General features: G+C 41.8%; 1 protein-coding gene across 1 annotated transcript in view; it reads left to right on the top strand.

Moving 5' to 3' along the window:
- Window positions 1-5,518: 5,518 nt before the first annotated feature.
- LOC142390428 (uncharacterized) overlaps window positions 5,519-25,891 on the top strand; it is a 34,651-nt gene continuing 14,278 nt past the window's right edge. The window contains exons 1-10 of the mRNA XM_075475843.1: window positions 5,519-6,937; window positions 9,557-9,700; window positions 10,246-10,410; window positions 16,400-16,498; window positions 18,591-18,852; window positions 18,981-19,043; window positions 21,362-21,474; window positions 22,157-22,285; window positions 24,713-24,820; window positions 25,010-25,151. Coding sequence (XP_075331958.1) covers window positions 5,519-6,937; window positions 9,557-9,700; window positions 10,246-10,410; window positions 16,400-16,498; window positions 18,591-18,852; window positions 18,981-19,043; window positions 21,362-21,474; window positions 22,157-22,285; window positions 24,713-24,820; window positions 25,010-25,151 — 2,644 coding nt within the window. The remainder of the gene's footprint in view (window positions 6,938-9,556; window positions 9,701-10,245; window positions 10,411-16,399; window positions 16,499-18,590; window positions 18,853-18,980; window positions 19,044-21,361; window positions 21,475-22,156; window positions 22,286-24,712; window positions 24,821-25,009; window positions 25,152-25,891) is intronic.

Genomic DNA, 25,891 nt, shown 5'->3' with positions numbered 1-25,891 from the left:
GTGACAGAAATAATTGTCTGTGTGAAATGTGGTGAAAATTGAGCAGAACATATTTGTGTGAAAAAATCCTTTGCATCAAGAATTTTTTGTATTCTGATTATTGAAGTAACTTGAGGAATCGTTTCACCATAGGGTTGAAAACTACCAGTGTCATAATAAAGATGAGGAACGCCCCAGGAATCAGCACAGGTGTAAAACAATGACAACAGTTGCACTAAACAATCTCCATTATTCTAACAATTGTACTACATCCCATCACAGATCTTTGCCCACTGTGTCCCGAGCACAGCCTTTTCCACAGCAGAGCAAAGCTAAAGGACCGACAACAGCACCAACACTGTGACACATTTTGGGGGGAATGTTTTTGAACAGTTGAATTTTCACTACCAGTGTGTTTGGATTCTCATCGTTTGTGTCTCATTTTATGTACTTTTAAATTTACTGTACAACTTTCTTTAACCGCATGATATTTTATAGACAAAAGGATGTCATCTTTTTACTATTTGAATGTACCTTTATGAATGGAATGCAACGACTCTCGCAAAAGATGTAGCCTATGTATTCTTTGTGATTTTGAGTCTTTGAAACCTTTTAAGAACATTTGTTCATTTGCTCTTGTATTGTATTGTTTTGAATTATTTTGTGAAATATGGACCAAGTGGCTCTCCAATGGTATGTTTCCACCAGTTTTAGTTTGACTATAACTGGCTGCCTCAGTTGTGTGTCCACTCTGACACTGATTAAATAAATTTCAATCTTCTTTTATTCAACTGACAAACTGTAAAATGTCTTGTGTAAAAAAAATGGCAATACATTGTTAAGAATGCACACTCTTCATGCCACAAAGCATAACGAGTGCTTGCATCAAAAGTGAGCTGATTGGAGGTAAAACTTAAGATTAAAAATTCAAATGTTTTGGGGATACATCTACCACAGCCTTTAGTTGTGAATGGTTGTGGACTTTTCATAGTTTTAATCTAGTTTATTTGTTTCAGTGGAGCTAAGCTTGTTAGCCTACTGTGGCACGTTTTAAACGTGAGGGAGTAGAGGTGTATATGTATGTGCTCTAGTGTGTAAAACGTTTAAAATCCTGTCATAACGGCGCAAGTGAGAATTTGTTTTCGGTTTTTATCACTATCGCGGTATTTTACGGTATGAGTGACTACCAACTTCGCATAGCTAAAATGGCGTTGGGTCACTGTTATCGACCACTGGCCGAGCTCGCTGTGGCTTCGCTAATGTAATTTCATGTGAATGACAGCGAAGTAAATAAGAATATTGGATCTCGTTTAAGGATATATTTTGATCACAGTTTTTTTAATGAACGAACTGAAATTATTTTTGAGCTGTTTATTCTGTGAAATATTGCCACATTGAAAACATTGAACGGTTAGCCGTGGGCGGAGAAAAGGCTTTGGGTTGGAGTCAATCATTCGTAACTGGAACTACTACTTGGAACGGGTCGGCGATGGTGAGTTGATGATGTTTGTCTTATCCACATTTTGTAAACGTCTGCTTGTATAACTTTAGGCCAATAGCCAAATAGTTGTGTCTCGTTGTTAGCTAAGTCAGAGCCGACCTAAGCCGCGTTGTTATATTAGCAGTGTTCTGTCTGAAACGTTAAGTTAGCGTTGTTCACTGTTAGCTTTGGGCTTGTTTACACATTCAGCTGTTCACATTCCCAAAGATAGTAACCAAGCTTGGTAGCTTCCCTCTTAAACGTAGATGGATTTTTAAATGGTTTTACAAAACTGTAACACGAGGCGAGACTATTTGATTGCCAACTATTTTCCGTTTCTAACTTTTGTCTGGGAGCAGGTTTAAAAGTTTAGCTATTGTTCCGTGGCTGTTCATGGAGAATGTGAAGCCGTCGGTTCATTGTTAATGTGCTAATTGTTTCTGCTCTAACCCCCCCCTGCACACTAGTTGTCCGCTTCCATCTTCGCACCGTTTTTCTCCGGTATTTAAAAGTTGCTCCCGTTTATTCTATTGGCCAGAAAGCCAACCACTCTGATCTGATTGGTGAGAAGAAAGTCTTGTCTTGTTCCATTGGACAAAATGGCTTCGTTTTCTTCACATGGGAAATTATGTGAGCGCAGTCGGCTACAAATAAACCGACGCACATCTGAGTTTGTTGGCTCGGCTTGCATCGGCTGAAACTGAAGGGCTTTTTCACATGGCGTGAATGAATGAATGCACCACTTTCTTGGGTGCAGCCATTGTGATCGGCGCAAGAGGCAGCAGGTCTTTGATACCACCCAATTCTTATGGCATACAACGATCAATAATGTAGTTTTATCTTATCTTTTAATTTACTGGAGCCATGTTAAAAGTCTCCTGAAAGAAAAGTAGTTTAAGTTCGATTAAATGTTTAGAAATTTACGTAGACTTTATTGTGGTAGTCTCCTGCATTCTCTTCGAGGTTTCAAATCTTAATTCACATTTTATATTTGAATTAAACCCATCTGCGTTTAGTTATTTTTTTCAAAAGTTACTTTATGCTTATTAAATGGATCTCAGTTTATATTTGCCTCACTCTTCTATATTTCTGAGGTGTTAATGATGGAGATGGTCGTGTATGTAACTTTGAATGTGTTGCATTCACATTGCCACACAGTCCTGCTGGCCTGGCTCTAAAAATGTATAAACAGGTTTGACAAAGGTAGATCAGGTATTGAAAAGTAGTTGTATTATTAATCAGTCACGAGTGAGGGCGCAGCTTTGTTTGGTATTACCTAGCTGTAGTTTATAAATCTCAACAGATGCTTGATTTTCTGAAATGGGTCAGTTTTGGCAGGGAGAAGGTAAATACGCATCTGAAGGAAAGCATACCCAATTGTATGTACTTTCAAAGTTCTATGCATAACCTCATACACATTTTCTGCTCCCTGTTGGATCACTATTTTTTTTGCTGTTTGTAATGTCTTACATCTGCACTGACTGTCTAGCTTACTATACTTGAATTTCTGAACTAATACCAATATTCAAGCTGCTATCACTCAGTGGAAACGCTTAGCTTGTAATCTCAGCTTCAGCCATTATTGCTCTTAGAATGTACACATGCATAGCACTGCTATTGTGTTGGGTAGGTTCCCAATTCTAACCCCTTTCACTTGTCAGAGCATCCTCAGGCAAGACACTGAGCTACACACTGATAAAGTTCAAATGTGTCATGCAGATGTGGATATTTCCCATTTCTAAAGACACTGCCAAACAAACCTGGGAACAGCAGACCAACATAAGCATGGTCTCCATATAGCTGATATATTATTGAAAACAAACAAGCTCTGGTCTCTTAGGACTGGTCTCACATAAAGTTGAATTTAAAAAAAAAAAAAAACATGCAATGCAGACGGCCTTAATGTGCAAACTGAAGTGCATTGTTAGTAAAAATTTCAAATGTTGAGCCATAATAATGTACATTACAGACTAAACTGTCCTGTGGCATATTGCGTGCATCTTTACTCACAGATTTACATGGTATATAGATATGACTTTGACATTGTTTTATTTTGCAACATGTATATGATGTTCCCTTGAAGTAGCCCACTTAACCAAGTAAAGGCTGATTTATGCTTCAGACGCAAAGCCTCTGACGCTCGGACGCAGAGCCTCTGCGAGCGTCAAAATCTTGACCACTCCCCCACGCAGAGGCTCTGCGCGCGTTGTCGTGCACCTCAGAAAAATCCTGACTACGCGACAGACGCACGCAGACCACCAACGGAAGTGCGCAGACAAAAGCGGCTGTGATTGGTCCTCGGTGTGCCTTTCCGGTTGTCTGTGTGGCTTCCTCCTTTGCATTTTCGCCAACTCCAATAAAAGAAGCTGTTCTTCTTCGATGTCAAGCAACTCCAGATCCATATCTTGCATACACTTTTTTTTTTTTTTTTTGAAAGATAAACACTTCCGCCGGCGCCGCCGAAGTTCTCGTCACCGCCCACCGAAATTCTCGCGAGGGGAAACTGCTGTGCGTCCCGAGAAATTCCAGACCGAGGTTGCAGAACCATAACATGAAAAGTGGTTCGCGACCAGAGCAAAGCAACACGTCAAGACGATAGACACAGAACTATAATTCGCCCTTAACACAGAATAAACCGGCTGAAGGAAACGGAATTTACATGCAAAAAATCCAGCGGTAAACCATCACTAACAGCTAAACTAGTGTAACAAAGTTGCATAAACTAGAAACACAAATGGAATCATCAGGCATAAGCTGCTTTTCGTCATTGGCAGGATGAATTCGCATGGTTCACAGTGCCAGTTAAAAGTCTGGAGAACGCTTACTCAAAATGAATGGCTAGGTGTGTTCAAACCTTTTACTGGTTCTGTTAATACAGATAGCAGCCCTGTTTGCCCTGGAATTCATCTGTGCTTTGGTACTTATTACTCTTGAACCAGTACAGATTTAGCTCTGTTTTGGAATACTCATTGCTAATTGTGTTTCTTTTTTGTTTTAGTTTTATTTAGTGCTGTGCGATATTACGATATATGTCGTAGTGCGATGTAAAAATGTCTACCGTACAATATAGTACTCAATTATTTTTTATTAAAATTACACGTTGTATGAACAAAGAATCTAATGTCACCCGCAAAGACTCATTTACTGCAGTGCTTAGGAAGCATGCATGGATACAAACAACAACATGGCACAGGAGGAGAGCTTGGCGGCATGGCGATTACGATGGAAACGGAACCCAGAGAGGAATTAGTGCCGAAAAGAGGGAACCCATTGCAGGGAATTCCATAGTGTGGTTTTGGTTTTGATTTTAAAAAGTCAAACGAAGGTTTGCATTTTGCAAAACATGCCGGCAACAAGTCGTTACTAGCGCTTTGAACACGTCTAATCTGTTCTATCACTTAAAGACACGACATGAAGAACAGTACAGAGACAGCGTGACGATGTGACAAACTACCTCAAAACCACAAACGAAGAAAAAAACACACCAAACGAGCCTGAGCGAATTGTTCACCAAAGACATCCGCTATCACAAGCAGTCCCGCAGACGCCGCCAAATTACAGACGCCATTGCCATTCAAAAATTCAGAAATTGCCATTCATTTATATAATTTTAAGAAAAAATACTATTTCAGGATATGCATATATATATATATATATATATATATATATATATTTTTAGTCATTTATTATTATTAGGCTATTATTAGTTGTTAGTAGTATTTTTATTAGAATTGGTATTATTATTGTTGTTGTTAATATACAATCATTGTAAATATTAATAATTTTTTGAGTTACTTGACTAATTTGAATTTTCCCCATTGGGGGATGAATAAAGTATTTTTCTATTCTTTCTATATATATATCGTTATCGGGATATAAAATTTTGTCCATATCGCACAGCGCTAGTTTTATTATCTCTGAAAGGCATGTTGAACAATTATGTTACCAAGACCAATGTCTGAGTATTTGAGACTAATAATGTGCTTATTTCCTTTTTTTTCAGGTACAATAGCCTCTTTATCCCACGACCATCATCAGAATCCAGACCTTACTGTGAACATGGATGGCAAAACAGCAGAAGAACCAATAAAGGGAAAACCAGCAGATTATTTTGGCAAGAATGCAGATGCAATACTACTGATATCAGATGAGGAGGATGATGTGGTGTTTGTGTCAGTGGAGCAGAAAACTGAAAAACTGAAGACGGTGAAGGATGAGTGCGTTGAGACACAACAGAGGGCGAAACAAAAAGAATCGGCAGCGGACAACGGGACTCAAGGAAATGGTTTCTGCGACAGCAATTTGATGAACTTCTCCAGAATCCACTATTGGGATCGTGTTGATGCAACGTACTCAAAAGATATTAAACAGGCCACCTTGCACGCACCTTACTGCCTCTATCTGTATGCAGGGGTGAGGCTGGGTGGAGGACGGAGCACAAGCTTTGTGCTGATTGGCTATTTTGACCAGAGCTCAGGCGTTAGTGTGGTGAGGCCGCTAACCACTCTGCAGATGAGTGTTGACACCGTTGATCCACAGTTCTTAGTGGACAAGGACACTGAAAATATTACACGCAGAGCTGAATCTGATGCACACCTTCTGATTGAGCTGTTGAAGAAATTTGACATTCCATTGTCCAATCTTGCTGTGTTTTATTGTGCTGCTCCATACCCAAGAATGAAGCAGGTGTTTGTGTCTCAGCTCCAGACTTTCAACCCAAAGCTGATATCACTTTGTGGCCTGCCTGGATTGGCAGGAAGAGCGTGCCAGGCTGGGCTCATGGCTTCCTTCAGCTACGTGCTTGACCTGATTAGAGACATCCACCATCACTACTCCACCTGCCCCTCCATCAATGACAGTCTGAAGGAGATATTTGCTAATGCAGACTCTTTTTGCCCATCCAATCCGGTTTCAGTACAGTGCTTATTTGTCATCCACTCTGTGCAAAGAATGGTCAGCTGCTGGCAGGATTTGGTGGAGTATTTTAAATCCCTGACACAAACCGAGGATACTAACCGAATCAGGACCCAATTGATGGATGGTAAAGTGAAGTTGCATTTCCTCTTCCTTTCATACTCTTTGGAGCCCATTAGAGCTCTTCAAGAATTGCAGCAGTCCAGCACAGCAGACGTGGCTGTGGAGCTCCACTTGACGTCCATGCTTGTTCATTCCTATGCAGCAAGCATCCTGCGGCCACCTGTCGCTGAGCGCTTTCTCAGGAGTCGAGACCTAACTGTGCTCCACAGTGATAAGGAGCTCCTTCTTACAGCTGAGGTGAACATAGGCGCTTGTGCCAAAGACTTCATGATCACCACTGCTCTGGAGCTGGGGGAGCAGAATAAGATTTATTTCCTGAAAAATGCACAGTCCTACTATAAAGCAGCCCTTCAGAGTTTGGTGCAGAGCATACCTGAGCAACTTGGGGACAAGGTACTGAGAAATATTGGATTGGTGTTGAAAGATCCAGAAAATATCACCGTAAGTATATTCATTCTTGTTACTTTTTTTCTTTTTCTTAATTGTTTTCACTAAGAGGGAAGACGGCAAACTTATTTTTTTTCCAAAAATAACTCCATGAAACTTAAGAAATTTAAAAATGAGTAGGTATGTCCCTGATGGATAGTGACTGAGAATAAATTGAACAGCTATATCTTTGCTTCATAGCAATGAATTTGACTTCTTTTCATCTGTTCCTATTAATAACAGTTACTAAATACTTTGTCATAATAGCTGGAATAAGGGCAACTGGACTTTACTGGAGTATCAGCTTATAAGCAGAGAGGGTTGTTACAGGCACATGTCACTGAGCCCCCGACCAACATGCATGTCGGGACATTCATTGTCACCTCTGAGCTGCCTACCTGTCTGAAAGGGCGACTTTTGGTCACAGGATCCAAAGTGTGAATGATTATGAAACTGCCTGGAGAGGAGAGACAATGCTGCACTGCAGGTGCTGGGAAGGTGAACCTGAGACCACTTCTGTTCAAAGATGGTTTTCCAGTTTAACATAGATGGCTTCCCTGACTCCTGTCTCAAACCATCTGTCCTCTGTCCAGAATGTGTACATTACTGTCCTCAGAGTGTCCCTTTTCCTTGAGTTGTAGGTGCACTGCAGAGTCTTGACCTGAACAGGTGGCTCTCCTATGTTGTGCCATCCGCTTGTGGAACTGTTGTTTGGTCTCTCCTACATGAGGTCCGCACACTTTACACTCCATACACAACGCCACTCAGATTCTGTTTAGATGTTCTGTCCTTTGGGTGAACCAGTCTCTGTCTGAGGATGTTCTTGGATTTGAAGTGCACTGGAATGTCGTGTTTAGTGAAGATCCTTCTAATTTTCTCTGAGACTCCTGCCACATATGGAATTACAGTTTGTTTGCGTCTGTTCCTCTTAGGATAGAATAGAAAAGAATTGGCTCTTAGCTTCTCTAACAGTGTGCTTTGGTCCATTTGTCATTGCTGATTTGACAAAGGCCCAGTTTGGGTGTCCACAGGTTTGAAAAGCTTTCTTGGACTACTGATTTTTCCCTCGGCCTTAGTGGGTCCACTCTCAGCCCGGTGATGTAGTGTTCTGATGACAGCCAGTTTGTGTTCTAGTGGATGATGCGAGTCCAGAAGCAGGTATTGGTCAGTATGTGTGGGTTTCCTGTAAACCTCAATGTGCACGGCACAGTCCAGAAAAGGCAACTTGTGGTATTTTGCATCCTCGTGTGCAAACTTGTATGAGGTCACATCAAAGGACACAATGGTTTCACTTCGGGACAGTTTCAGATGATGGATCTTCTTCACAAAGTCTGTGGAGTTGTGTATATGATGCAGAGTGTTTCCTACCAGGGGTGCTATGATGGAGACGAGGGGTTTAGCAATGTTACAGGTGACTGAGTTGATGCTGCTGATTATGGGTCTGAGTGGGACTCCCTCCTTGTGTATCCTGGGAAGTCCATAGATGCACGGCCTCCCCAGGAGAGAGTCTGTGGCAAAAAGATTAAATGTTATATATCAAATGTTATAATTGGCTTTGTTCCTAGACATTATGTAAGGTAATCTGTGACTTTCTTCTTATAGTTGTTTGTGGGGCCCCTCTTCAGGGCCTCATAGGTGGTGCTATCACTCAGCAATGTTGTCATTTCTCTGTGATAAACGGCTGTGTTGGGAGCACCAGTGCATCTTCCCTCGCCTGCTGGCAGAATGGTGATGTTTTGGTCTCTGCTGAGGGATGTCCCTGTCTCTCTTTCCTCTGGTGTGAGGTTGGAGAGAGGAGCTTTAGTGCGGGAGAGGGCTGCTGTTGCCTTCATACATAGCTTCTGCCTCAGAGATTCTGTCCTTATTGCAGATTTAGTAGCTGTAATGAGGTCCACCACTGGCATTTGTTGTGGAGAAATGGCAAAGTTGAGTCCTTTGGCTCACACATCCTTTTCTGGTTGGGTGAGGTCCCTCTCTGCTAAACTTTGTCATTCTGGGAAAATATATTTACCTTTGTGGTTATGAAGAGAAAATGAGAAGATTGATGTCACTGAGTATCTGTGACAGAGTATCTCTCTTTAAACCCGCTGCTGGGTGCATATCTCAGCTTGCCACAAACTTTCAGAGCTCTCTGTTGTATCCTGAAAGCTTCTCTAACCAAGAAACTGTTCAGAACAAAACTTCTATTAAAAACACGTAATAGTCTTATTTGTGTTTGAGGTTTTGCAGGTTTTAAAAAAACTGATCCAATCTGATGACCGACACAAAACGTTTGGAGAAAGATTTAGCTTTTTACGTCAAACTAGGGATGGGCATAATTAAACGATTAATCGATGATTGATCATTAAGAATTTGGTCGACGAAATTCACTTTGTTCGACGAACCGAATGTTTTTTTTTTTTTTTTTTTAATTGTTACATGCGAGCTTCCTTACATCATCGCCTAGTTCTAATCATGAAGAGGTAGCGGCGAAGTGTGGCGTGGGAACATTTTCGTTTAGAAAATGACATAGTGCACTGCAATCACTGCAATGCATATTACAAATACAATTCATCGACTACTACAATGATGTATCACTTAAACAATGCGCATCCAAGCCTTGTGATAGACGGTGGTGGTTCATCTTTATCTCAGCCTAGCATTGACTCGGTGTTAGCACAGAGCAGAAGGAGCTGCAGCGCACATCGAGCAGAGAAGATCACCGAACTGATGGCGAAGATGATTGAAACTGACATGCTCCCCATCAGTGCCGTGGAGGGCAAAGGTTTTCAGGACTTAGTACAGTTTCTGTAACCCGAATACACCATGCCGTCAAGACGCACCGTGACGAGGCGCATCGAAACTCATTACAAACAGCGGACGCAGGAGCTGGCTAGTAAGTTGACATGGGCCTAATTATGCTATTTTTTAATATAAAAATGTTAATGATTAATCGATTATTAATCATTAATTCTCCCGACGATCGACGAAGAAATTTTCATCGAATGCCCATCCCTACGTCAAACAATATCCAAAGTTTGATTAGGTTTAGATCTCAATCAAAAAGTCAATGTGTATTTTCCAGAATTTTGACCTATTCTTCAACTCATGACAACAGACTTTTGTGTTTTTTGGGACATTGGAAGATAATCTTGTGCATCTTATCTCATACTACCCAAGGGCGTTGGTTTGACTTTTGTTTTACTTTAGAAATGATTAACATTTGGCAAGTCGGCTCTTCTGAGTGGTTCTGCCCAGTATTGTATGTTACACTGAAAGATTACATACTAATGCTCTTCTTTCTTTGATGTAACTCTCTTCCCATCTCCATTTTTCCTCCGCAGGACTGTAAATTTTCGGGGCCCGTGTTGTCCGAGTTGGGGGTCCAGCTGGGTCTGTGTACTGCAGGGTCTCCAGAGTCGCACCAGCTGGCATGTGACTACCTCAGTTCCATTCAGAGCCTGAAAGAGAACCAGAGTTGGAAGGGTGAAGCTCTTTGCTGGGCAAAGGTAAACCAATTAGAACAGTTAATGAATTAAAGGGATAGTTCGCCTCTTTTGACATGAAGCTGTATGACATCCCATACTAGCAATATTATTTATGAACATTTTCTTAGCTCCCGCTGCATCCTGTGAGCCGAGTTCCAGCCTCGTTTTGGCATTGATGAAGGTAGTCCGGCTAGTTGGCTGGGGCCAAAAAAATAAAGCGTTTTGCTTCTCAAAACAATATGCGTTCAAAAGAGTGATACATTTGCATCACAAAATCGTCCCTCCAGAAAAAGTCAGACCTCACAATCGCTTGGCGCTATTTTTTCTCCATTCGTATCACTGCGTGATTGCCACCTGCCGACAGCCGCTCCTGTTACGGTGTTTGCTGCTCGGCAGCAGGGAACTGCTCAGTCTGCACTTCGGTCTGCACGCTCTGCACAGCAGGCAGTGATACGAAGGGTGAGAAAATAGCGCCAAGCGATTGTGAGGTCTGACCTTTTCCTCCACAACGATTTTGTGATGCAAATGTATTACTCTTATGAACGCATATTGTTTTGAGAAGCAAAACGCTTTATTTTTTACACCCAAGCCAACTAGCCGGACTACTTTTGTCAACGCCAAAACGAGGCTGGAACTCTGCTCACAGGACACAGCGGGAGGTAAGAAAATGTTCATAAATAATATGGCTAATTATGGGATGTCAAAAGAGGCGAACTATCCCTTTAACTTATTCTCTTTTTACTGAAATGAGAACACATGAATTGAATAGAAAATAAAATGTAACTGGACGTTTTACCTAGGGCTGCAGCACATACTTTGAGGTACTTTTTCGGATATTTTTTTTTTTTCGTGTATTTGTTTATTTATTTCAAGCCAGAATTTAAAAAATAAATTTAAAAAAAAATATATATATATATATATATATATTTATAAATAACAGTCACTTATGCCCACTGGGCATAGAAAACAACAAATGATAAATTAAACAACAGAATACCAGCTTGAAAAGGAGTGGGATGAAGACAAGCTTATTTACTCCCACCCCCATCCAATCCGCAATAGTTTACATGTTTTCAATTCCCACTACAGTGGAAACCGCTTATAGTGATCACGTTGGTCCAGAGCCAATTTGATCACTAAAAGCGGTTGATTACTAAAACCGAAGTTGTATTACAGTACAGGTATTTCACTTATTTTTTTATGCAGAATATCATCTAAATGCCATTTGTAAATGCCGTTTTTCAATGAGAAAAATGAAATGAAACGGATAGCTTCAGTATTTACTGAATTTTATTACAGTACCATGCAAGTTTAATTACAATGCGCAGTGCGCAGACATAACTCAAATACGTGCGTCGGCTCTGCTGTGCCGCCGCCCGCCAGTGCATTTTTAACATGTCTGAAAATAAAAGTTTGAAACGAACTGTTTCATAGAACAACAACATAGAACTGCATCAAGAAAATTAAAGCTACCTCTGTTTTGTGTTGCGGCCCTGCTGCGCCGCATTAAATCACTTCATATATTTATCCATGGTTCCCTGGATCAGAGTGTTGTCCAACACCAAGTTCACTTCTTTTTCAAAACGATGTAAAAGGTCAAAGTTTTTGAAACCACCATGCAGGAGACCAGTCTTTAAAATGCAAACTGCATTCCTCATCTCAGCTATGGATGGGACAACGGTCTCTTCTTCTTCATCCTCCTCCCCCTCCTCCTCGCTGTGCGCAGCATTGGTACCCGCACCAAAGCGCTCTTGTACCTCCGAGATGATGTCCTCATCCGTCACGGGCTCTGACACCGGAGTGCTGTCATCACTTACGATCCACTGCTCAAACTCGTCAGCGCTGGTCTCAGCAGGTGTATCAAAAGTTGTCGGTTCCTCCTCTGGTGACATGACCAGACCTCCTTTCTTCCAGCAATTCCTGATTGTGGAGGCCTCCACATCAGCCCAGGCGTCCCGCAGCATCAGAATAGCATCCAAGAGGCTGATTTTCTTTGCGATGTCTGCAGCAGCTGCTCTGTTCCCCTCATCAATTTGGCGTAGTACGGAGCGGGCCATCTCTTTGCGAAAGTAAGCTTTGGCTGTTCTGATGATGCCTTGGTCACAGGGCTGGAGAATTGAGGTTGTGTTCTTCGGCAGAAACTCGAGTCGGATGTTTCTCAGTGTTGAGTTGTTCAAGTTATGGGCTGAACAGTTGTCCACAAGCAGCAGGATACTCTTCCTCTCTTGGCCCAGTTTGCGATCCCAGTCCTTCAACCACTCCACAAAGAGAGCCCCGGTCATCCAAGCAGAAGAATTAGCTGCGTAACGAACAGGCAGTGTACGCACGTGTTTGAAGCAGCGGGGGCTGTGACTTTTTCCAATGACAAAAAGTTCCTTCTTTTCTCCGGCGGCAGAGCAGGCGAACAAAGCCGTAATCCTTTCTTTTGATTTTTTTCCCCCCTCTTTTATTGTCAGATTTGAAGGTCAGGGTGCCATCAGGTAGAGCCCGAAAATAAATCCCGGTTTCATCAGCATTCCAGATGCTTTCCTCACTGTACTCCTGTCTCATCCTGACCCATTGTTGCTCGAGCCACTCATCGCGTGACACAGTGTCAGCCTCAGCAGCCTCCCCGTGCAGCTTCTTAAACACAATGTTCTCCCTCTTTTTAAATCGCTCAAACCAGCCGACAGAAACTTTGAAATCCTCCTCTCCGAGGCTTGCTGCTAATGCCTCGGCCTTCTCCCTGACCAAGGGTCCGCTCAGCGGGGCGTTGCGAGACCGGGCATTATCGATCCACTTCACCAGGGCGGCCTCAACCGCAGGTGCTTTTCCCGGGCGCTGTCGTTTTCTTTCTCCGTTAGCATTCATGACTGTCTCTCGTTGCTTAATGAGACTACACAAGGTAGCCTGAGGAATGCCAAGCTTCGCCGCAGCATCTCGTTGGCTCGTTTTTGGTAATTTTTCATAATCCTCGAGGAGACTACGTTTTTCATTAAGAGAAAATGACTTCCTTTTTCCAGCCATGATTTGCGCGCTTGCTGCCCGGTGTCAACTCGTTAGCTAGCGACTCCGAGCCAGAAGCAGACGTCCAGAAAAAATAAAATAGCTAAACGTAGTTTTAAAATTATTTTTGCACATGTTTACATTAATAAAATGGCCAAAAATGAAAACTATAAGCGGATTTCTTGATCACTATAAACGAATTATTTAAACAGCATTTGTATAGAAATGATTCTGTCCCAAGCCTTTTGATCTGTATAAGCGGTTGATCACTATATCCGTGATCACTATAAGCGGTTTCCACTGTATACTCCGTAGTCAACTGCATCAACAGTATTCATAAGTTTACATATAATATACATCACTGCAACACATAGCCATTACCTACACCTATTATATATCACACATACATACTATACACACGTGATCACCCCATCGGTCATCATCACCATCACCCCATACTCATCATTATTTACCAATTATTATCCTCAAAAAGCAAAAAAAATAATGATGGTGATACTTGAGTGTTCTATTGATTATTCCATTGATTACTCGTATAATCAGATATGTTCTCTACTGGAGTCCATTTCAGCTAACAAGCCTGCTGATGTAGCTACATTGAAATGCTGAAGTGAAACGCTACCTTGTGTGTGTTCCGCTCTGAGGACTGGATGTGTTACAGGGGCCTTTCCCTGTCCACATAACATTTTTCCTCTGTCTCTCTGAGCTCCAGCCTCTCTTCTCAGTTATTAATGAACAGAGAGCTCCGAAAGGAGCTGGGCCCGGTGTCTTATTCCAAGAACTCTGCACAAGATGATCATGTTCTATATATCGCTTTGACAGATTACGTCATGCACTCAAGCGCCATGCATTAATATTATGGCCATGAGGTTGAGTTATAACAGACTCAATCTATTGATAAGTGGAAGTCAAGCGATGGGTAAAAAATATGGTAAACAAATAGTATACTGAGAAATAATACAAGGCATAGGGGAGTCATTTTTATCATAAAAGAGCAGTTGAAGTAGTGATGTGCTGTTTGGATATTGTCATAGAAATGCGAAGCGCTGCAGCGTCAGAATGCCTTCTAATTTGAAAGAATCTTCGGTGTAACAGGCACCTGCAGACAGGGAAGCACTGCCTTTTCGCACGCTGGTGAAGTAAGCACTATCAGAAGAGTTCCAATTATTCGTATCAAACATGGTGAGCACAGTGCAGACCGTATTGGTATGAATTAAAAGAAGCGTTGAAGCAAATAATTTTCATCAAGAATTTTTTTGTAATCAAGTGATTTGTGTAATCCTTTAAAGGGATAGTTCGCCTCTTTTGACATGAAGCTGTATGACATCCCATATTAGCAATATCATTTATTAAATTTGACTTACCCCCTGCTGCGTCCTGTGAGCCGAGTTCCAGCCTCGTTTTGGCGTTGACGAAGGTAGTCCGGCTAGTTGGCTGGGGCTTAAAAAATAAAGCGTTTTGCTTCTCAAAACAATATGTGTTCAAAAGAGTAATACATTTGCATCACAAAATCGTTCATCCAGTCTGGATGAACAATTTTCTGCACTATTTTCTCTCCCTTCATATCAATACGTGCTGCCACCTGCCGATAGCCGCAGCTGTTACAGTGTTTACTGCTCGGTCTGCACAGCAGGCAGTGATACGAAGGGAGACAAAATAGCGCCAAGCGATTGTGAGGTCTGACTTTTTCTGGATGAACAATTTTTTGATGCAAATGTATTACTCTTTTGAACGCATATTGTTTTGAGAAGCAAATCGCTTTATTTTTTAAGCCCAGCCAACTAGCCGGACTACCTTCATCAACGCCAAAACGAGGCTGGAACTCGGCTCACAGGACGCAGCGGGAGGTAAGAAAATGTTCATAAATAATATTGCTAATATGGGATGTCATACAACTTCATGTCAAAAGAGGCGAACTATCCCTTTAAAGTCTCACCTAAGAAGCATTCTCAGTTCTAATCGACTGGTGGGGAGTTACTCCTCTCGGGTCATTATATACTTGATAGTCATTTAATATAGGTCAAATTCATGGTAACCTTTAGATATCCTTTTGCATTACTGTCCCCCAACACGGTGCTAAAGCTCATGGGTATTCACACATCAGTGCCAGGTTTATCACTGATCCATCTACCCACTGACCGTCCTGTGGTTCTCTCCGGCCAAATCAGGATTTTATTAGAGCAGAGCCACAGTCTGGAAGTCCTGGGGAGCCACAGTCTGGGGGGAGGGGCTGTAGGCTATCCCAGCTGCCACTTGGCGAGAGGCTGGCGACACCCTGGAAAGGCTGGCAGTCCATCACAGGGCCACACAGACAAAAAGGAGGCAAACAACCATGCATGCCCACACTCATTCCCAGGGTCAATTCAGAATCACCAATTAACCAAACATGCATGATTTTGGACAGTGGGAGGAAGCTGGAGTACCAACGCATACACAGGGAGAACATGCAAACCCACGGGAACTGAGACATGACAATGTTAACCCCCACACCATCTTACTCCAGAACTGGGGAGCACCCAGACCGGTTCAGTTCTTGCTGAGTCTATGCATACAGGAGTGATTTGGACCCTAACTGCATTTTCTGGGTGTGTTTGTATGGTTTTGTGCGATTTCAGTGTTCAACTAGTGTGTCATCTCTTTGGTTGTTTGTTGCCCGAGGGGTTGCTTGCTTGGTTGTTTTCAAAAGCTTGTCCCTTACCCATGATGCAGTTGGACTACTGAATCTTAACCAGAGGAACTGGTTCTCCTGTGTTCAGCTGTGGGGTGCTTGTTCAGTCTCCTCTAAACATCTTGAAGAGAAAGAGAAGAGAACATTACCATAACTGATCCTTTTCATTGAATTGGAGTGTGTTTTTTCTGTTGCATGAAGAGAAACCCATTTTTTTCTGTGCAATTACAGGATCAGAAACGCTCCAGCCTTTATTTTATTGATCTGTTTTACCTTTTCATTTCACTCACAGCTCATGTTTGAGTCCTTCACCCCGTGTTTCTTGTGTTCTCTGTACAGATATTGCATACAATAAGGCCATGCACCACTCTGCACAGAGTTTTTATGACCCTCCTGGCCCTGCCAAGCTGTCTGAACAAGACAGAATTGTTTGCTCAGGTGAGTATTTAAAGCTAATGAATACATTCCCAAGTGGCCGGTTTCCTAACCGCATCAAATTCAGATAAATGGGTTGAAAATGCACTGGCTAAACTGTTTTTTTTGTTTTTTGTTTTTTGTTTTTTAGCGTGATGGATATTTTTAATTAATTAAGACCTAAGTTGCCACTTTAAAAAATATTCTCAGCCTTGTTTGAACATAAATCTACATGTTTTCCTGAAAAACTTCCTAAGATTGTCAGTGCCCACTAAAACATTAATTTGATGTACATTTATTGTAAATTTGATTTTCCCCTAATGTTCATCAACATTTAAAAAAAAAAAAAAAAAAAAGTCATTGAGTGCCCTGAAAGAAAGTGATGAGCCTGATATGATGTGAGCATTAGGTTTGAAAGAAAGGAGAATGCAAATAGTCTTCAGGCATGAACAAAAAGTGCATGCATATATTGCACTGGATCTTAATGGGGTAAAGGATAACAGCTGTCCATCATATTGCCATTATTTGGTAGAAAATATCACATGACATTTTAGTTTTGCTGAAATAAGTCGATGCTTGTTGTATCGGTTGTCTTGAAGTCTGTAACTGATGTTCATGATGCTTAGACGAACAAGGACTTTGGTGACGACCCCCCACACACACACACACACACTTTTTTCTGTTGCCGCTGCTTGTTCTCAGATACACCTGCCTCCGCAGTTAACATAGAAACAACATTTGGTTCAAATTGAATTTTAAATTGTTATAAATACTTACAGAACTATTTATATTTCTATCAGCATCACACTGATTGTATGATGTAATGTAGGTAGAACTCTGAGCATTGCTGTGTACGCTAAGTCATGGCATATATTCATGTCCCTGTAAACTGACATGGATGTCCCCAGAAACGCCCCTGCACGCTGCAGTAAGGTACAGTGTCACAGCTGTGATTCTTCCACTTTGCACGGCATGCTGCTTTCCTGAAATTTAAAGGGATAGTTCGCCTCTTTTGACATGAAGCTGTATGACATCCCATACTAGCAATATTATTTATGAACATTTTCTTACCCCCTGCTGCGTCCTTTGAGCCGAGTTCCAGCCTCGTTTTGGCATTGATGAAGGTAGTCCGGCTAGTTGGCTGGGGCCACAAAAATAAAGCATTTTGCTTCTCAAAACAATATCTGTTCAAAAGAGTGATACATTTGCATCACAAAATCGTCCCTCCAGAAAAAGTCAGACCTCACAATCGCTTGGAGCTATTTTCTCTCTACCTTCGTATCACTGCTGCTGTGCAGACCGAGCAGTCCCCTGCTTTCGAGCAGCAAACACCGCAACAGGCGCGGCTGTCGGCAGGTGGCAGCACACAGTGATACGAAGGGAGAGAAAATAGGGCCAAGTGATTGTGAGGTCTGACTTTTTCCTGGACAACGATTTTGTGATGCAAATGTATTACTCTGTTGAAGCCAACTAGCCGGACTACCTTCGTCAACGCGAAAACGAGGCTGGAACTCAGCTCACAGGACGCAGCGGGGGGTAAGAAAATGTTCATAGATAATATTGCTAATATGGGATGTCATACAGCTTCATGTCAAAAGAGGCAAACTATCCCTTTAATGCCCCTGTGGAACAGAAATGTAAAATGCTGTAATTCTGTCAGTTGTTCTCTTAATGCTAAGACAATAAGACAAAGTTGTACCTCCAGCTATTTTCTCATTTTAAAACATCTGCCAGTCCATTTAAACACAATTTAACATTTACACACACTGTCTTCTCTCAAATGGTCCCTCTCTCCCGTGTTGTAGTAAATTCAGCTTCAGTGACTATTCAATATGTTTTACCTCTTATACCTTTGCTTTTAGCTTTCATTGCTTGAAGCAGTGGCAGAAACCAACTAGGGTTATGGGATCCAAATGACAGACGCATGTAGACACGCCTCGCTGTGTTAGAAATAGGTCATTTACATAGGCTCCGCCTCGATCTAATGATGAACCATAAACCTTGCTTTAGCTGATGATGGTGCTTTTAACATTGAACATTCCAGACTGATTTGCTATAGCAAATGTTGATGGCGATGAGGAGAGCTGACCAAGCGTATTTGTGTTTGTGTCACAAGGTATTCAAAAATACCACTGTTCCGCATGAAAGAGCAGGGACCCTCAGAGCCTCGTCCGAACCAGCACGGTGGTCAAGGAGACCCTCTGTCAGCAGGAGGAAAAGTTCTACCCAGTTAGGTTATGATGGCAAGAATAGAAAAAAATGGAATGAAGAAAGTTCATCAGAGGACAGTGACAGTACTGTGGCAAAAAATCGACTACCTAATCCTTCAAAACACTTCAACAGTATGGAGGACTCGGACTACACAGACAATTCCTCTGGTAAGACTGCAAGTATATCTGCAATGTTTTGGTTGTTTCTGGAGCCTCAACAACATGTTTTTCTCGACTCATGACATAAATCTACTGTAAACAGAAACTAATTGGTGTGACTGTGTTATTGTTACCAGATGTGGTTGATATTACAGAAGAGTCCAAAATATCTCAGAGCAGCAGACTGATGAAGGAAAAAGGTAAGATATGTCTAATATTCTTAATAGTTGCTTATGTTCATTTCACCGAAATAGTTCCTTTTCATGAGGCAATCCATCCACCATAAAAGCATATTTTTTTCCTATTAATCTACATTATTGGACGTGACATATAAGAACATGTGGCGATGTATCGTAGTTAGGGCTGGGCAACGATTAAAATGTTGAATCTAATTAATCACATGATTTCCCTGATTAATCACGATTAATCGCATTTGTACGCAAAATCCAAAAATGAATCCAAAAGTAGTGTATAGCCTTTAGCATTTAGTTTTATTTTAAATGTGCTGCCATATGAATGAAAGTGCCATAACATTTGTTGTGCAAACACACTTTTAACATCAGCATCTTTGTGTAGTTTTTATGTAGAAGCTTCGCTCCACTGTCTGTTTCCTTGAATGACTTGCTGCTATCAGTTGTGTGTTTTGCCTTTAAGTGATATTTCAGACTGGAACTACTACGCTGAGAAGACAATTCAACTTGGCTGTAAATGCAGAATTTCCTTTTAAAATTTATTTTGAAATGCGTGCTTTTATGTTGAAACAAGTAAAACGGGAAGTAGCGCCGGTTATGGCCCTGTCACACTGTTGCGTATGAGAGAAGCGTATGAGTTGCGTATGAAAATTAATAATATAATTTTCATACGCACGAAAAGTCCTTGAAAATAAAGAATGACTAGCGTATGAGTAGCATATGAACTGCGCATGCCCAGCGTACGTTTCAACGCGCCTATATCAGCAGCCTTTCCACATTGCTCCATTATTGCAGTAGACGACGCGCTATCAACATCTCTCGAGACATTCATCTCGATCATGCCTCCCAAGAAGCAATCGTCGTTTGCCCGGGCCCTGGGCCGAGGAAAAGGCAAAAAAACACAAGAATCATTCTCACCCAAACCTGCTGAAATGCCTGATGCACCTGCGGCTGATGAGTTACATGCTTCTGAGCGATCAAGATCCCCAACTCCTCCTCCTGACCGCTCCCGTGAATCGTCGGTTGCCTGCCGCCTCCATCTCCGCCCATCTGGCGGAGATGGAGGCGGCAGACGGGCGGAGGCTATACGCTAGCTGTACGGTACACCTTCATGGCAACATATGGCAATTTATGTCCAGCGTTCTCGACCTATCAGTAATGTACCTATATCGTATCTCTAGCGTATTCAGCGTATGCCTAGCGTATGCTTAGCGTATTAACCATACGCACAAAAGTTTTGAGCATGTTCAAAAATGTATTTCTGCCTCAGCGTATGCCAACGTATGCCAGCGTATGCCAGCGTGCTTGAAACGTATACAACCTATGCCTAACGTTCCCCTGGCGTATGTCAGCGTATACCAGCGTATGAGTGATAATTTTCATACGCAACTCATATGCTTCTCTCATACGCAACAGTGTGACAGGGCCTTTAGCTCTGTGAGCTTCACACATAGACTGAGGAGCACCTGTAGCGGTGATGTCCAACTTTAAAATGAAAATGGCCGAGTATAAGTTCCGTACACTTCTCCATGTTTGGTGGTTCCGCAGCAGAAAGCAACAGACTTTTACAATAATAAAACCTGCGCTAATGCGCGATAAAATATTTATCGGCGTTAAATAATCAACAAGTTAATGCAATAATAACGAGTTAACTCGCCCAGCTCTAATCGTAGTGTTATGTAATGTATGCTACTGACAGCAACACTGTCACAACACGCCTCAGTGTTTCGCAGGCTTTAGCCATCGTATTGGGAGGTTAACCATCGTCAAACATCACGTCTGCAGTTTCTTTCATAAGGCCAGCAACTGGTCTGGCATTGATAAAAGGGGTGAAAAAACAGGGACTTTGTGTTGGACAATCAAGGACCAGCCAGTACAAATAAAGTTTTGCAAAGAGCAGAAGTTCGTATTTTGGGGCAAACTAAACGACAGCCAGGAGGTTAAGAGGGACTTCTGGGTTCTGTGAGGCAGAGCATCCTTTGGGCTGAAAAAAGGAATGTTCTGTGATTTCTGCAAAAATAGAACAAAAGTAGCTTCAGTGTTTATGATAACACTAAACTCTGAAGTGAAATGTCAAGAGAGAATGAATAAATAAATGGCTTGCTCCAAAATCAAAGCTTTGAGGGTCAACCAGAGGGTGACAATTTAGGGGGCAAAAAATCGAAATGACAGCCGATAACGAGCACAACAGAATTGAAACATTCTTGTCTCTCAAAAAGATGGAAATGGAGGAGGTCTAATGTGAACTCAGGTCAGTTCATCTGGTCCTATGTTGTGCAGCTGAAGAAACATTCAGAATTCAGTATCTCATTTCTCAGGTTTTTCAGGTCAAATATTTCAACACAGAGAATTTTCATTCATTGTGACAAGTGACGAAGAGGATCGCTGTTCGAGTTCAGCAGTCACACCCCCGGGCTCAGGGTTTCAGCAAAGCCCTGTGGTAAGTTTCTATCAAATAAACACAGTTTATTAGCAAAACCTGCCAGTTGCCACGCTTCATACCTCACTTACTGCATACATACATTCTGTATTATAAAGCTGAAACAATTAGCTTATCCATCACTATCTGACAAAGTAGTCGGCGTCTTATTTGATAAGCTGATAATTGTGTATTTTATGAAAAATTGACAAATATTTGCCAGCAAATAGAAGAATTTGATAAGTTTCACTGTAAAAAATGATTTATTATAATGCAAAACTCATTGTTGGGGTTTCGGATTGACATGCATTGAAAGAAATGACGCTGGATTGTTGCAAATAGATAAGTGATGGATTGTATTTTATGCTGAATGCTTCAGGTGTTTTAGATTTTTCAGTTTTCACCAATGGTTTCACAGGAACTATTCAATCATAGTTCCACTTAAGAAGTCATTTTTAAATGACTTCTTAAACTAACAAATGCACAGCCACCATGCATCCCAATTGTACTGTAGGTGACATACAACAAAATGCTGCCTTGGCATGGAAGAGATGGGCAATGAGAAAATATGCAGCACACACAGAGAAAGAGCATCTTCTCACAGATTATAGTTATCTAAATATCTTTTTTTTTTGTTTCATTTTTTTTAGCCCCTATAATTACAGTGAACTTCATTTCATTGTGTGCTGTAATATCTCACTAGGGGGAGCTGGTGTGGGGGCATATCGAGGGCTTCCCTTCCTGGCCAGGCGTCATTGTACCCTACAGGAAGGAGAGCCAGCTTCCAGGGAGAAAGATGGTAGAGTGGTATGGCCAGAGGATGTCTTCTCAGGTGAGTCGGATGTAGGCTGCTAAAAGGATTGAAGCAGGTCGTCCAAGTTTATAGGAATATGATGTATCATCGTATATTTCATTGTCGATGCAGTAATGGTGCCATATTTAAAAAAAAAAAAAAAAAAAAAAAAAAAATTCCCCACCGACCACAATGATGGAAAAATACGAGACTGCCAGATTACAACAGGGGGAGCTGTACTGATAATAGCCTCTGGTTAGACCACTGTTGTGATGTTGACAGCACCTGTATGATCTGAAAACTTAGATCAGGGGTCTGAAACCGGCGACTCCGGAGCCACATGTGGCTCTTTCATCCCTCTGCTGTGGAGGAAAATAAATAAGTATTACATTTCAATTTATTTTAGTTTAGTTTGTCAGCTTTTTTAAATGTGAAGATTATGTTGATCTTGTAACATTAAAATGAAACGAGTAATATGCGTCTCAGCCATCGGTGAGCGACACCCGCTGGCACGCGATTTATCAAGCTTTTCGACCACGCTTCATTTTTCAGTTCAACATGTTTTTTGTTGCAAGCAGAAATAAAATCTTGTTTTCTCTGTAGCAGTTCATTGATTTCATAAATGCAACTGTGGCGTTTTTACTGCCACTGTGGGTTCTTTCAGCGGTAAGTTAGGACTGAGACTCTTTGACGGTTCGTCAATGCTTTATTGGTATACACAATTCTTCTGTGTTCCTCCTGCACGGCCTCCTTCCCAGGCTTCGTCTAGGCTTGTTCTCCTTCTCCTTCTCATTCTCCTCCTGGTTCCAGCACGCTACTGTTTATAAAGGAGAGTGATTAGACGAGTGGATGCTGGCGTGCTAATCACTCACCTGGTGCCGCTCCCCTGAGCTCTCTCCACACCCCTCTCCTGCAGCTGATTCGCCACGCCCCCTCCACAGCAACACACTGTAGTTTTTTTTATTTTATACATAGCATAAAGGTAAAAGATGATGTATGCAGTGTTATCTTCATTTTAGATTTAGTTTTTTTTTTAGGTTTCTGTGAGAAACGGTTCCAAATGGCTCTTTGAGTGTTTAAGGTTGCCGACCCCGTCACAGAGGTGTCGCTGCTACGTGAAGGTTACCGCTACTCTACAACCACGAAAGTGGAGAAGAAAACAATGAAGAGCAGGAACACTGTCATTAATGATACTGCTGCAGTATCTGGAAGCTGAAATGCTTCGTGTGTTTCTGTGTTTCACGAAGTTCGTGAGCCAACACGATTCAGTCAATAGAGCTGAAGGTCTGAAGCCCCCGGATTCACCACTTGGAGTCTCTGCCCTCTTCTTTGCCTTCACGTATCTGTTCCGTAGCTTCTTCCACACATTCTTACAGAACTCTCCCTCTTTTCCCAAAGTTCTGCCAGTCTCTGTCGACGAGTTTTGGGAGTTTACGTGGTCACTGTGCTGTTTCACTGCAGTTTCGTACAGGTGCCTGTACGAACGCACCTCCTGACTGAGCCTGGTCTCACATTGGTCCATCCGGTTTGTCGTTCTCGGCGCAGCCAGGTTACAAAAATCGACTGGTGCACGACAACGCGCTGCGCCGTCTTTTCAAGGCCTGAAACGTCATTTTGACGTCACGGGTCGGCTGCGCCGTGAGCAACGCATCAACTGTAAATCCAGCTTTAGACTGTGGTGACATTAGGGTGCCGCTGCTCTCATGGAGAGTGAGCGTGTGTTTCCGGATTTCTTCCTTCTACTCAAGTCAAAACAATTGTCATGATGGTGCTTTTAGCTCCAGACTCCAGTGAGGCAGCGGGAGGAGGTCAACCTTTCAGGGCAAAATTGAAACTATCTGAAGTTGTATGTATTAGTTTACGACACAATACCTAATAACAATCATTTCTGTGTTGTTTTAATGCCAGTAACCACCTTAAAGCCACGCAGACTGTGAGAAAGTTAGGCTAAAGCAGATCAGCTGACTCTGTCTAAGCTTTGGTTTCCTGTCAGGGATTTCTTCTCATTTCACTTGGAACTGCTCATATTAGCTTGTTAAGGTTTTGTTTGTTTCCCTCCGTTGTGTCCGCTTTGTGTCACGTTGACATAGAAGATGAGAACACGGTCAGTGTTCATATCTTCTCTTGTGGCTGTATGTGGGTTTCTTCCATATTTATGGTCAATGTAACCAATTTGTTTCTGAAAATCAAATACCAATACCAACTAAGCCGGTCTTCAAAAACAAAAAACATGAAATGATGGACTGATAAATTCTGTCACTTTAATAGCCATAGACAAAGTGTAGCACAATCTTTGCTCAGATGAATATCAGCTTGATATAAAGTACTGTGCTTCTGTTAAAAATGTTTTCTCAACACACTTTTCCTGTACAGGCCAAAACACATTTTTTATTATATAATGAAAAGTTGAAAAATGCTCCTTGTATTGTAAAGTTGAACTTCCCTTCTTTGCCCATCTCGTTTCAGGTCAGCTCACAGACTCTGGCACCGTACAATGCCTTTGGCCAGCGCTTCTGCGCCAAATCCTTCACCACCCTTGTCACCTACCGAGAAGCCATCTTCTTGTCTCTGCAGGTCTGTGTCGGCATATCTTCTCATATGACTGAACAAAACATCAAAGATGAGTGTTGCTGAGTAGACGACCCGTTTGTACCTGTGTGATTGAATTTAACCCTTCGAATATTTTGAAAGTCATTGAAGAAACTGATCAGAAAATGCTTGCAGGTTGTGCTTTATTCTGCCGTGTTTGTCTTTGTCTATCAGGAGGCAGCTCTGCGTTGTGAGAAGCAGTTTTCTGCATCTCTCGAGGATAGGGATGAACTGCTTAAGCAGATGTTAGACTGGGCTTTGGAGGGCTTCCAACCATCTGGCCCAGATGGACTCAAACCAACAGCTTCAACTAACAGTACGAACATTTGATTAAGCTCCTTGTTAGAGAATAGGCAATCAGTTTAGTCACAGCCAGGGGGGGGTGATGCGTCTTCTCATTATTACATCAAAGATAAGTCCATCTTTTGTCAACAAACAATGCAGTCCCTCCCTTTTACTCGTATCATTGCAATCTCTGTCCATGTAGTCTCAGATCTGCGTTAGAAAGCCCAAAACATTTTATTGCTCCATTCCTTATATTCTCGGTGTGTTCTTGTCAGCACTCAAAAGTCACATTGTCCATGTTGAAGGAAGAAACGGTTTAAACTTCATCTTCCCTGCTCTCTGTTCCTATCGTGCAACAAAGCCATTGATGAAGCCATTAATATTTGAGATTACATATTGATTCCAAACGAGTTTAAATGAGGTTTCCCAACCTCTTGAAGAGCCCTTAGAAGTACTGGGTTCAATATGCAATACGAAACAAACCCACCACAGATAACATGACACACCCTTCCTGAGTCTGGTTCTGCCAGAGGTATCTTCCTGTTGAAAGGGAGTCGTTCCTCTCCACAGTCGCCTCAGGCACGCTCAGGACGGGAGATTGGACTGAAGACAAAGTTTTGGTGCAATCTGTTGGTTTCCTTAGCTTGGAAATTGTTTTTGAATTGGCTCTATATGAATGAATTGGATTATTTTATAAATAATTATGATTACAATGAATTGAATTCTAATTGGCTTGAATTGGACTTTATTATTTAAGTACCTTGAGATGAC

Source organism: Odontesthes bonariensis, chromosome 10 (assembly GCF_027942865.1).
Source record: "Odontesthes bonariensis isolate fOdoBon6 chromosome 10, fOdoBon6.hap1, whole genome shotgun sequence".
NCBI classification, from domain to species: Eukaryota; Metazoa; Chordata; class Actinopteri; order Atheriniformes; family Atherinopsidae; genus Odontesthes; species Odontesthes bonariensis.
The sequence above is the reverse complement of the archived record's forward strand: the minus strand, read 5'-3'. Positions and strand labels throughout refer to the sequence as shown.